Below are 10699 nucleotides of genomic sequence, written 5' to 3' on the forward strand. Positions count from 1 at the left end.
ACGAGGTGTCCCCCAGCACCTCCACACGTCCCCACGGGCTGGGGGTGGCCCGGGCAGGTTGCAGTGATGTGCCCGTGGTCCTCAGTGCTGCAGTGGGGTGGCGCTGGCCCTGTTCGGTGGCACACGGTGTCCCCACGGCTGGTGCCATCCTGCTGCAGCCCCCGGTGAGCAGGGACACGGGGTTCGCTCATCCCGACGGGCACAGCTGTACTCCTGGGGGCCCATCCGGCACACATGGGGGGCAGTGGGGGATCCGGGGCAGAGGAGGGGTGGCTGTCCGGCTGTGTTCGGGGTTCCCGGGCTGGGGAACGCTGCAAGGTCCCGCTGGCACGGTCAGAAGAGCCGGTCCCAGCTGGCACCCTACAGCCGGGCAGGGCAGCGTCCCAAGCCCATTAAGGGGTTCGGCCGCTGGCCAAGAGCCCCCTCCCCGGCCGATCCCCTCAGGGACCTATTTTGGGCAAGGAATGAGGAAGCTCTTCATTCCCCTGCTAAAAATAGCGACCTTTCCCAGCGGCGGGTCACCGCTTTCACACTGGGGCGGGGGGCTCGGCCAGCCCCGTTCGGGGACTGACGGGCCAGCCCCGGACCCGCGGCTCCGCTCCCCCCGGGGTGGCCCTGGCAGCATGGGGACCCTCCCATCCGGCCGGACTCGGTCCTCGGGGGGACCCCGGGGGTGCTCCCGAGCCTTGGGGAGGTGCCGGGGGCGGTCGCAGCGCTGCGCTCACGACTCGAGGACGCCGATGCCACCATCTAGCGGCTCCCGCTGGCCCTGCGGGGACATCCCGACACGGTGGTCCCGGCCCGGAGCCCCCAGGCAGGGCTGCGCAGCCCCCTCCGCCCTCGGGGGTCCCGCGGCACGCAGGGGCGCGCAGGCAGGCGGCACACGCGGAGCTGAGCAGCCCTTTATTGAGGGGAGGGATGGGGCAGGACCCCCGGGACGGGCTCCTGGCCACTCAACCCGGCTTGCCCTGCCCTGGGGGTGGCCGAAATAACAGCGAGCTCTGACCCAGCGCTACTCCAGGGGGGCTCCGTCACCCCCGCGATGGCACAGGGAGCGTTTCTGTGCCCCGCACGGGGCAGGGGTCGCGCTGCCCCGGCTCCCACCGCGCTGGGGGCTGGGAAGGGGCACCTGCCCGGCCCCACCCGCAGCCGAGGGCTGGCTCAGGCGAACACGGCGGAGTTTTGCCAGTAGGAGTAGACGAGGAAGCCGGTGAAGGTGCTGTCCGTCTTGACGCTGGCGTAGAAGCCGATGTAGTCCCCCACCCCTACCTGCACCCACACCTCATCCTCGGGCTCCAGGCGGACCAGGGTGCCCCCAGAGAGCGAGGTGGGCTTGGGCCAGTTGCCGTAGTACTGGAAGAAGGAGGCGATGGAGTGGCCGTTCTTCATGATGTCGAACTGCAGGCTGGTGCGGTACACGGTGGCGTGCACGGCGAAGTAGTACAGGCCGGGCACCTCGCAGGTGAACTTGCCCGTGGCCGGGTCGTAGTGGCCCTGCTCGTTGATGAGCACCACGTCGAAGAGGATGGGCTGGTCGGCCAGGGGAGGGCTGCGGGACTCGGAGCGCTTGGCGCTGAAGGCGGAGCGAGGAGCCACGGCGCACTCGCCCTGAGCGCCCTTCTCGCCGTGCAGCCCGTCCACGCCGGGGCTGCCCACCTCCCCTCGGGGACCGGGCACTCCTGGGGTAGGCAGGAGGGGCAGGGTCACCTCTAAGTCACCAACACAGCTCCTCCACCCCTCCTGCCCAGTCCCAGTTGCACCAGTTCCCTGCCACAGCCAGGCACTGTGTGGGGAAGCAGCACGAGTGGGGAGGGATGGGTGTGTAATCAGCTCAGCATCAACAAATCTTTGGAGAAACCCTCACAGGCTGGGGGAAAGCCCAGCCCAGGAGCCAGGGCAGGGATTATACAATTCCTGGTGGTCCTTCCTAAAGCAGGGCTGGAAGGGTGGGGTGGCATTTGGGATGAGGACAAATGCAGCTTCACCAGTGACAGGGAGCTGCTGCCTTTTGCAGAACACAGGGGCACGGCAGGCAGGGCCAAGGGGTGGTGGTGGCATGGGAGGGGCACTTCTGCAGGATTCATTCTCTGTTTGGCAATTTGTGCCAGCATGCAGGACTCACCCCCTGGCATGAGGGTGCTCCCCACGGGCAGGGAATGGCAAATCCCCCTCCCCAGCTGGGATCTCTCCTTTCTTACCAGGAGGGCCCATCTCGCCCTTCTCCCCTGGCATCCCCATGGCTCCATCACGGCCATCTCGTCCATCTCTGCCTGGCAAACCCTGGCCCCCGTGCAGACCCGGGGTCCCCGGGATGCCCGGCTGCCCTGAGCACAGCCCAGGGATCTTGTTGTCTTCGATCTGCAAGGAGCCGGTGATGAGCCCGAGGAGGAAGAGCAGGAAGAGCTGCTTCATCTTGTCCTGGAGGCGGGGCAGAGAAGGATCACAGCTCTGGGGACCACACTGAAGAGGGTTGTGGGTGCCTGACAGGGAGTGTGGGGGGTCAGCAGGGGACATTCCCCCCCTTCTTTTCCCTTTACCTTTTGGGCTGCTCCTCTCAGCGAGGCCCCGGTGCTGCCTGCACCTGCCACAGCATCCCGTGTGCCACCACAGCACCCTGCAGCCCCGGGACAGCTCAGGACGTGTGTGGGGTGTGGGTGTAGGGCAGGAGCTGTGGCAGTGGCTTTGTGTGTGAGGCTGGGGGCTCTTTGGGGTGGGCACTGCCCCATCGTGCCCAGCTATGGCGGGGAACGGGCAGGGGGATTTGGGGCTGGGGGCTGCTGAGCCTGGGGTGGGGTTGTTGCCTCTGGGGGCTGCGTGGTGGGGCGGCAGCCCGGAGAACGCGGGGCCGTGTCGTGGCCCTGCCCTTGGCAGCATCCCGGCTGCCGGCGGCTCCGCTCCACCCCCGGCCGGCTGCAGCATCCCCGGCCGCGCCGGACCACCCCCCGCTGCCGGGACCACCCCCCTGCCCGGGCTGCCCCCAGCCCTTCCCACAGCAGCACAGCGAGGGCTGAGCCCCAGGGCCAGCGCTGGCCCCCTCCCCGTGGCCTTGACCCAGAGGAGCTGCTCTCTTCCCCCTCCACGACGGCAACAAAGAGGAAAAGGAGGAGAAAAGTGTCTCTCCTCCGCCCAGGAGCCGGAGCCAGGAAGCCAGGGAGTCCCAGCTCGCCCCGGCTGGGTATCCCCACTCACTGTGATCCTGTGCTCCTGTCTGGGACCTCGCTGCTCGCCGCTGTGGAAGGGCTGAGGCTCTTCCTGGCCACTTGGCTCTGACGAAGGCCCTAAGAGAGGCAGCCTCTCCACCCCCCCTCCTCCCCACGTCTCTCCTCCCAAACTCCAAAGGAAATCAAGGGCTTTGGGAGCCAAAAGCTACAAGACAAGGGGAAAAAGAAAAATAATCCCATGATGTCGGAAGTGCTGTAAGCAGGGGGAAGGGAGAGCGCTGCAAACAGCCCGGCCGAGGGAGAGGAGGCACAGGATGGGAACCTCCTCAGCTGGACAGGGCTGGGCACCAGGGCAGCAGGGTGGAGAGGAGGAAAACAGGGAGAACAGGCAGCAGAGGGAAAGGAAACAAGATAAAGGGTGAAGAGGGGAGAAATCCAGCAAGGCAGAGAGAGATGGAGTGGCAGAAAGGAGAGGGAGCTCTCAGGGTGTGCCCTGACTGGCAGCTGAGCTGAGGCAAAGGGATGGCAGAACACACACTGCCTGGCAGTGCCAGCCCTGGGAGCACACAGGGGAAGGCGCAGGATCCATCTGGGCGGTCCCAGCACGTTGGGCTGAGCGTGCAGGGCAGGTGGAAGGGCGGGCAGAGCAGCGCTGTGCCCGTGCCAGGAGGCAGGGCTGGCCCCGGGGACCGCGGAGCACGCGGCGAAGCTTTCGAGGCGCTCCCAGCTCGCCTTAAACTCGTTCCAGCACCGAGTGCGTCCAAGGGACACGGTCACACGCTGGCCAGAGGGGCGGGCCTGCGGCTGGGGATGTCCCTGTGCCCAGCAGCAGCTGGGACATGAAGGGAGAGAAGGAGCTGGGGGGCTCAAACCCCCCGAGCTGGGTGGGAGTGGCAGGTCCGTGCTGGGTAGGGGGGCAGAGCGGTGCTGGCACCAGTGGGTCCTGACCCCAGTGACCCCAGCCAGGCTGGGGATTTCTCCACATGCTCAGGGTAGTGGGAAACACAATGGCACTCTCTCCTCCCCGTGCCACAGCCTGCAGTGGAGCTGGGGACATTGCCAAATGTTCCTTCCAGACCTGGATGCCCATGGTCAGGCTGGGTGCTGGCAGGAAGCCACCTCTCTCCTAAGGTGTGAAGGGACTGTTGTTTTTGGCCAGCTGGACACTGGTTTGTGGCCATGGGTGTTGCCAGGCTTGTGGCTACGAGGGTGGCCTTCAGCCAGCACAGCCAGCTCAGCCAACAGGGCTACTTCCACTCTTGGTGGTGCAGGATCCCTTCCCTACACCATGGAGCCACCAGCTGGACCCCCTGTGAGACCCATCCGTCTCCCTGGGACCCTGCAAGCCCCCTGCCCAGTGAGGGCACAGCCAGCTGCCCACTCTCCCCTGCAGTCTCCCCTGTGCCCCTCCATCCCTGCTCAGATCCCTGCCCATCCCTGCCTTCCCTCCCTCCAGCCATTCCTCAGTTTCCCTGGGATCTGGCAGCACCCCCACACAGACCCCAGATGAGTCACCTGCTCCTTTGGGTTTGTCAGCTGCTCACGCTGTTTATTCTGCTGGATTTGGGGCTGTGGGACACGGGCAGCCCTGGGCTCCTGTCCCTGCAGCCTGGCTCACCTCTGCCCAGCCTTGCTCTGTTTGAGGAGCATTAACCCTTTCCCTCGTGCCCCTCCAGCACAAGCCTTTGCCTGTGGGATATGTCACCTGCTCTCTAGGGAAATGGAGCTGTGGGCAAGCCCGTGGCATCCAGGCACCACGGCAAGCACTGGGCACAGGGCCTGACCCCAGGGCAGCTGAGGGGCCACCCCAACAGCTGGGTATTTACAACAGGGAGAGCACAGGAGGGACATTTGGGGTGGGGAGGGTGGTTCAGCCCCTGCTGCTCTCCTCTCGCCGGCTCAGGGCTGGAAGCACTCTACGGGGTCGCTGGAGTCGGGCAGGATGTTGCAGTTGATGGGCCAGAGGATGCCGAGGAGGCCGAGGGACTGCCGGCAGCGCAGCTCCGCCGCCAGGCACACGGCCCGGCAGGGCTGCAGCACGCCCCCGTCCGGGATGCACTTGGGCACGAAGAGGCTGCAGATGAGCAGGCGGAGGTGCTGGTAACACGCCAGCTCCATCAGCGTCTGCGGGACAGCGGGGACAGCGGCGTGAGCCCAGCACGGCAGGGTGAGGGCAGCCCCGCGGGCAGCCCCCGGCCAGCTCACCTGGTAGTCCTGCAGCACCTCGGCGGCTCCCTCCTGGTCCGGGATGGCCAGCCAGATGTTGGGGAAGGAGGTGGCGTTGTAGCCCAGCCCCAGGCACATCTCCACCTCCACGGGCTCGCAGACAGACCCTGCCACAGGGAGAGGGGATTCACTTGTGCCAGCGGCAGGGCTGCCAGCGTGTGCCCGGGGCCAGCTGGGCTCGGGGCGGGGCACCCAGGGGTGGTGGCACTCACCGAAGGCAGGATAGGACACCCCGGTGCAGTTCAGCTCGTCAGTGCCGTCGGGGCAGTCGTGCCAGCCGTCACACACAGACTCCAGCGCCCGGCACTCGCCATTCCCACAGGAAAACTCCGCGGGGCTGCAGGTTTCTGGAAGGGGAGAGGGCAGGGCATGGCTGGGAGTCAGCGTGTTCCCATGCTGACCACCCCTGGCTTGCTCACTGTCCTGGGGATCTGGCAGATGCAGCTTAGGGAATCCCAAATTCCCTGGGTTTTTTGGGGGCAGCCCTCAGGTCATGGATGATGCCTCTGTGCAGGTGAGCCCTCCCAGGTCCCATGCCCAGGGCTGTAAGGTTATAGACTAAACCAGGTGAGAAGGGGCCCCAGGGCCTTTTGCTCCAAGCAGGGCCAGCTTTGGAGCAAGAGCTGTTTTTCCCAGGTTTTTATCCAGCCTGGCCTTGAAGCCTCCCAGCGATGGAGGTGGCACAACCCACCCTGGGCAGCCTGTGCCCCCGCTTGGCTACCTACTCTCCGTGGCATTGCGGGCTTGGTAGGTGGCAAAGAACCCATCATCTGCAACTCCCTCGTCTGCCACGAAGAGGACGGTCATGACGTGCCGTGAGGAGGTCAGGGTGGGTGGCAGCTGGTGGCCACAAAACCTGCCGAGGTCATGGGACAAGAGATGGGGTCAGGGGGCTGACCAGCACCTCCCCAAACCCTGCCTTCTGGTGGCTCCTCCCCACCAGCCAGCCCCGTGCCTCAGTTTCCCCAGGTAAGCCATGGCTCCTGTGTCGCCAGGGTGGCACAGCAGGCCCGGGGGTGTCGGGTACCTGCCCATGAGACTGGCGGTCCCCGTGCCCGCGCTGTCGTGCACCTCCACGAAGTCGAAGCTGCAGTCCTCGTGCGACTCCAGGCTGAAGTTGTGGAAGTGCAGGTCGATGACGTGGCCCAGGGGCACCGAGATCTGCCAGAGGCACAGCTGCGGGGCGGGGGGGCAGCCGGCGACACCCGTGAAGCTGGGCAGGGGCACCCCCAGCTCTCCCCGGGGCCGGGGTTGCCTTCCTCCCCTCCCACCCTCACCCTCCCCGTGCTCCCACAGCGCCCCTTCTCTCACCTGCTGGTGCGGGTATGGCTGCGGGTGGTTCGGGGTGGACAAATGCCCCTCCAAGGCGGTCAGCGGCCCCCCACATTCTGGAGGGGGACACACACGCACAGATTTACCCCTGCCCCTCTCCCTTCCCTCCATCTCCCCACTCCCGGCCCATTCCCGGTGCCGGGGGGGCTGGGGGCTGCGGGTGGGGGTCTGTCCCTCCCACCTTTGTGTTTCAGGCTGCAGTTGGCCTCGTCGCTCCTATCCGTGCAGTCGTGGAAGCCGTCGCACACGAAGCCCAGCTGGAGGCAGAGCCCGCGGTCACACAAGTGCTCGTCCCAGGCGCAGCTCTCTGCACGCAGCCACAGACACCCAGGCTGGAGGGGGGGTTCCGCCGGGCACCCTCCCCTCCCCGCTGGCTGTCCCCACTCCCTGCCAGCCGGGAGGGACCCTGGCAGTGCCCTGGGTGGGGGCACTCACTCTCGGCGGGGGCCACGGCGCGGTAGCGGGCGCTGAAGCCCTGGGCGCCCACGCTGCTGTCGGACACGAAGGTGACCCGCAGGCGGTTCGAGTCGGTGTTGATGGTCGGGGGGGGCACGTTGCCACAAAACCTGGGGGCACAGCAAGGGCTGGCACCGCTCGCTGCCCCCACACTGCCACGCTCCCCAGGTGTGAGGAGCCCTACCTGGTCGGGCTGTCCCGAGCAGGGGCAGGGGCAGTGCCACCGGTGCCCGGCTCTTCGTAGAGCTCCAGGCGGTCGAAGAGGCAGGAGGCCGTGCTCTCCACGCTGAACGTCTCCATCCTCAGCTGGATGGCGAGGCCGGCGCTCACCTCGATGCGCCAGATGCAGAGGGCGTTGGGGGGGTAGGGGCCGGGGTAGTTGGGGGAGCTGAAGGAGCCCTCGGGGCCCCGCAGGGTCCCTCCGCAGGCTGAGCGAGAAAACAGCGTGGGCATGAGCTGGAGCAGGGCACCCTCATCCCCAAACGCTGCCCCACTCGGGACTTACCCGGTGCTGCTGTGCGGGCCGTGGGTAGCCCGCTCTCGGTTGGGGTGGCAGCTGTTTTGGGGGCCGGGGGGTCCCTTCGGATGGGTGCTGTGGCGGTGGTGGCAGTGCCGCGGGCGGGCAGGGCCGTGGCCGGGGTGCCGGGGGGATGTGGGGACGTCAGCTCTGTGCCCAGAGAAGAGCAGGGATTGCTCAGCCCCAGCGGGGAGGGAAGGGGCTCAGGAAGCCCACCCAGCCCTGTGCTCCCACCTTACCCACAGGTGTGCAGCTCCCAGGGGATCCCGCACTGCTGGAACACGTCCCACGGACACGGAAATCCCCCTTGCTCCTGTGCATGGGGTCACCCTCTCCCCCCAGGGGCAGACCCGGGGTGTGCTGTGGGTGCCCCCCTCCCACCGTGAGCAGTTCTGTGTCCCCCACCCCAGTGACAGCCACCTCCCGGCTCCGCACTCACGGTGGATGACGATGCCGAGCAGGAGGGCGATGAGGAAGAGCAGGATGGCGCTCATCAGAGCCACGCAGAGCCAGGTGAACTTGCAGTCGGCGCGGTACCTCCAGCCCACCTGTGCCCACAGCTGCTGGCCTGGAGGCGAGGACAGCGGGCAGAGCGCTGCTAAGCCATTCCCGCACCTCCCTGCCCGGCGGGCTCAGCCCTCGCTGGGCGCGTCCCCGCGGTGCCGATGTGACCCCAAGCAGCCCCAGCACCCCGCTCCTGCAGCCCCATGGGCAGGGGTGTGTACAAACCCCCAGGCTGGTACCGAGGCCGTCCCGGCGCGGTGCGGGGCCGGTCCCATCCTTGTCCGGCGGGTGCTCCGCGCTCGGTGCCGCTCGGGGCTCCTCGCCCTCAAAAACGGGGTTGCAGAACTCGGTCTGTGGGACAGCGAGCGGGGGTGGCACCCTGGGGACCCGCGGGGGGACACGCGGGGACCATCAGCAGCGCCCACATCCCCAGCCCTACCTTGCTGCCGTCCAGAGCCTCGGGGCAAAGCGTGATTTCGGTGAAGTCTTTCATGGCAGCAGGAGGTTCCTGGCGCAGCCTGGCTAAAAGCCTGCCCAGTGCCCTGTGCCCCCCAGCGCCACCACCCGCTCCTCCCCAGCTGCCCCCATGGGCCCCGGGGCGGCGTGGGGACCCCTGCTCCACGCTCCGGGGCGGGGGTGGTGGCAGTGCCAGCTCTACACGTGGCAGCCCAGCGCCGGAGCCCACCCGAGGGCCATGCCCGCCGCGCCGGGAGTGCGGGGAGCCCCGGGAGGCAGCAGCAGCCCCAGTCCCCTCCGCAGGCCCCTTCCCCCTCGCCCCGTTAATCCAGCTCAGCTGAGGATGCCGAGGTCAGGCTCTGGCACGGAGAAACAGCGTCTTAAAGGGGAACGAGTGCTCGCACCCATCCCGCTGGGAGCCCATCCCCAAGGGACCCCGCTGCTGGGGTCCCCACACGGCTCCTTGGTTTTCCAGCAGGCTCCTCACTGCTCAGGGCAGCGCTGAAGGGGCCGTGTTGGGGACCCCGGGCTGAGCGTGTCCCTCCTGCCCTCTCTGGGTGCCTGGGCCCTGCCACCTGCATTCCTGCTGCCCCTTAATGCCCGTCTCCTTCCCTAAGCAGGGGAGAAAGGGGCCATTGTTCAGGGGTTTTGAGGGAAGAGTGCGGGCACCGGGGAGCTCCGTGGGGCTGGAAATGCTCCTTCTGCCACCTGCAGCCACATCTCCCTTGCTCCAGGCAAGCCCTGAGTTGTTCTGGTCCATGGGTGCCCCTGGGGCTCCACCAGCGGCAGCTCCCCACCCCCTGCCAGACCACCCAGAGACAAAACACACGCACCCAGCGCCCTGTTCAAGCTCAGATTTATTCCTGCACGAGTCTCCCTTGTATGAGACACTTCCCACCCGTCTTGCTTACACAGTAAACAAGCCACCTGCCAAGCAGCATCGCTGCCCCAGCCCAGCTCCTGCCGCGGGCAGCCCCCCTTTCCCATCCTGCCCCCCCTGAGCCCCGCTGGGATGCCCCAGGCTGGGCAGGATGCTGGTGCCAGCGCTCAGCCCGTGCCCGCAGGGCAGTGAGGGCGAAGCCGGCCGGGTGTGGGTTGGATGGAGCTGCCTCGAGGGCTGGGATGGTGCCCGTGTCTCCTCCCGCTGCACCTCAGGCAAGGCAGGACGGGGAGGAGAATAAATTAAAGGCTAAAAAGGCCACTGGCATTTGCTAGCTGGAGGACAGAGCAGCAGGGTGGGTCCCCCGGCACCCAGGAGGGCTCCTGATCACAGGGAGAAAAAAAGCCCCGATTGCAGATGGTCCCGGAAAGCCACCTTCCTCCCCTCCCTCTCTGTGTGACCCCCGCGGCCCCCCGCTCCCCTAAATGGTTTAAGGCACCGTCGTATGAGGAGGCAGGTAAAAACCTACCCGGAGCAGCCCCGGCACAAGTCCCTGGAGAGGCAGGAAGCAGCGGGGGGCTCCAGGTTGAAGCGAAGTCCATTATAAATACATATAAATTCCACAAAATGTTTTCCTCCCTCCTGTCCGTAGTCTGGGCTCAGGCTGCTTTGAGGAGTGTGTGTGGGGCAGCTGCAGGGGATGTGCTGCCTGAGATAGGACGGAGGCCACGGAGGGCTGGAGTCCTTTGCCAGGAGGTTTGGAAGTGCTGGGAGGAGATCGGGAGCAGTTCATGGATCCTCTGGGACGGCCAAGCAGATACAGGAGTGGCAAGAGGTCAGGAGGGATGTGTGAGGCTCTCCTGGGTGCTGTCCCAGGGGAGAAGAGGTCCTGGTTGAGTCAATGGGACAGGTGGCCCCATTCCTGTAGAGTCTCTTGCTCAGGATTTTTATTACACACCAAAAAAAAAAAAAAAAAAAAAAAAAAAAAAAAAAAAAGAAAAAAAAAAAAAAAAAAAAAAAAAAAAAAAAAAAAAAAAAAAAAAAAAAAAAAAAAAAAAAAGGAAAAAAAGAAGAAAAAAAAAAAGGAAAAAAATAATAAAAAAAGAAACTAAAACCCCGAGGTAAAAACCAAATGCCAGCAATCAGAAGGCGCCTGAGCTGCCTGAG

The 10699-nt window shown here is 65.7% G+C and overlaps 2 protein-coding genes across 5 annotated transcripts; both read right to left on the reverse strand.

The window, feature by feature from the left end:
• Positions 1–916: 916 nt before the first annotated feature.
• C1QTNF5 (C1q and TNF related 5) lies at positions 917–3305 on the reverse strand. 3 transcript variants are annotated; one of them, XM_041461319.1, is made up of 3 exons: positions 3190–3305; positions 2199–2418; positions 917–1679 (listed from the first exon to the last, which is right to left on the reverse strand). In XM_041461319.1, the coding sequence occupies exons 2-3, from the start codon at positions 2410–2412 to the stop codon at positions 1162–1164; spliced, it is 732 nt and encodes a 243-aa protein (XP_041317253.1). In that variant the 5' UTR covers positions 2413–2418; positions 3190–3305; the 3' UTR covers positions 917–1161. The 3 variants fall into 3 exon arrangements, with proteins under 3 accessions (XP_041317253.1, XP_041317252.1, XP_041317251.1); XM_041461318.1 differs by having other exon boundaries at positions 2199–2480; XM_041461317.1 differs by lacking the exon at positions 3190–3305 and adding an exon at positions 2538–3143.
• A 1280-nt stretch (positions 3306–4585) lies between these two features.
• LOC121350214 (membrane frizzled-related protein) lies at positions 4586–9145 on the reverse strand. Of its 2 annotated transcripts, none has more exons than XM_041461375.1 (13): positions 8636–9145; positions 8436–8547; positions 8132–8260; positions 7681–7842; positions 7360–7603; positions 7155–7285; positions 6901–7026; positions 6699–6775; positions 6415–6563; positions 6113–6243; positions 5600–5734; positions 5367–5494; positions 4586–5235 (listed from the first exon to the last, which is right to left on the reverse strand). In XM_041461375.1, exons 1-13 carry the CDS (start codon positions 8687–8689, stop codon positions 5032–5034), a joined length of 1782 nt encoding a protein of 593 aa, XP_041317309.1. In that variant the 5' UTR covers positions 8690–9145; the 3' UTR covers positions 4586–5031. The 2 variants fall into 2 exon arrangements, with proteins under 2 accessions (XP_041317309.1, XP_041317308.1); XM_041461374.1 differs by having other exon boundaries at positions 4586–5285.
• Between the last annotated feature and the right edge of the window lie 1554 nt (positions 9146–10699).

This window comes from Pyrgilauda ruficollis, unplaced genomic scaffold (assembly GCF_017590135.1).
Source record: "Pyrgilauda ruficollis isolate IOZ18807 unplaced genomic scaffold, ASM1759013v1 scaffold15, whole genome shotgun sequence".
Classification (NCBI taxonomy): domain Eukaryota; kingdom Metazoa; phylum Chordata; class Aves; order Passeriformes; family Passeridae; genus Pyrgilauda; species Pyrgilauda ruficollis.

What these genes read in the sequence shown, in the direction of transcription:
- C1QTNF5 (XM_041461317.1), bottom strand. Translation starts at nt 2,726, where the DNA reads ATGGGGCAGTGCCCACCCCAAAGAGCCCCCAGCCTCACACACAAAGCC. An exon ending in TGAGAGGAGCAGCCCAAAAG is followed by an intron (nt 2,419 to 2,537) that starts GTAAAGGGAAAA and finishes CCCCGCCTCCAG; the next exon opens with GACAAGATGAAGCAGCTCTT. An exon ending in GGGCGAGATGGGCCCTCCTG is followed by an intron (nt 1,680 to 2,198) that starts GTAAGAAAGGAG and finishes TGCCTACCCCAG; the next exon opens with GAGTGCCCGGTCCCCGAGGG.
- LOC121350214 (XM_041461374.1), bottom strand. Translation starts at nt 8,689, where the DNA reads ATGAAAGACTTCACCGAAATCACGCTTTGCCCCGAGGCTCTGGACGGC. An exon ending in GCTCGGCATCGTCATCCACC is followed by an intron (nt 7,843 to 8,131) that starts GTGAGTGCGGAG and finishes CTCTGGGCACAG; the next exon opens with AGCTGACGTCCCCACATCCC. An exon ending in ACCGCCAGTCTCATGGGCAG is followed by an intron (nt 6,244 to 6,414) that starts GTACCCGACACC and finishes TGACCTCGGCAG; the next exon opens with GTTTTGTGGCCACCAGCTGC.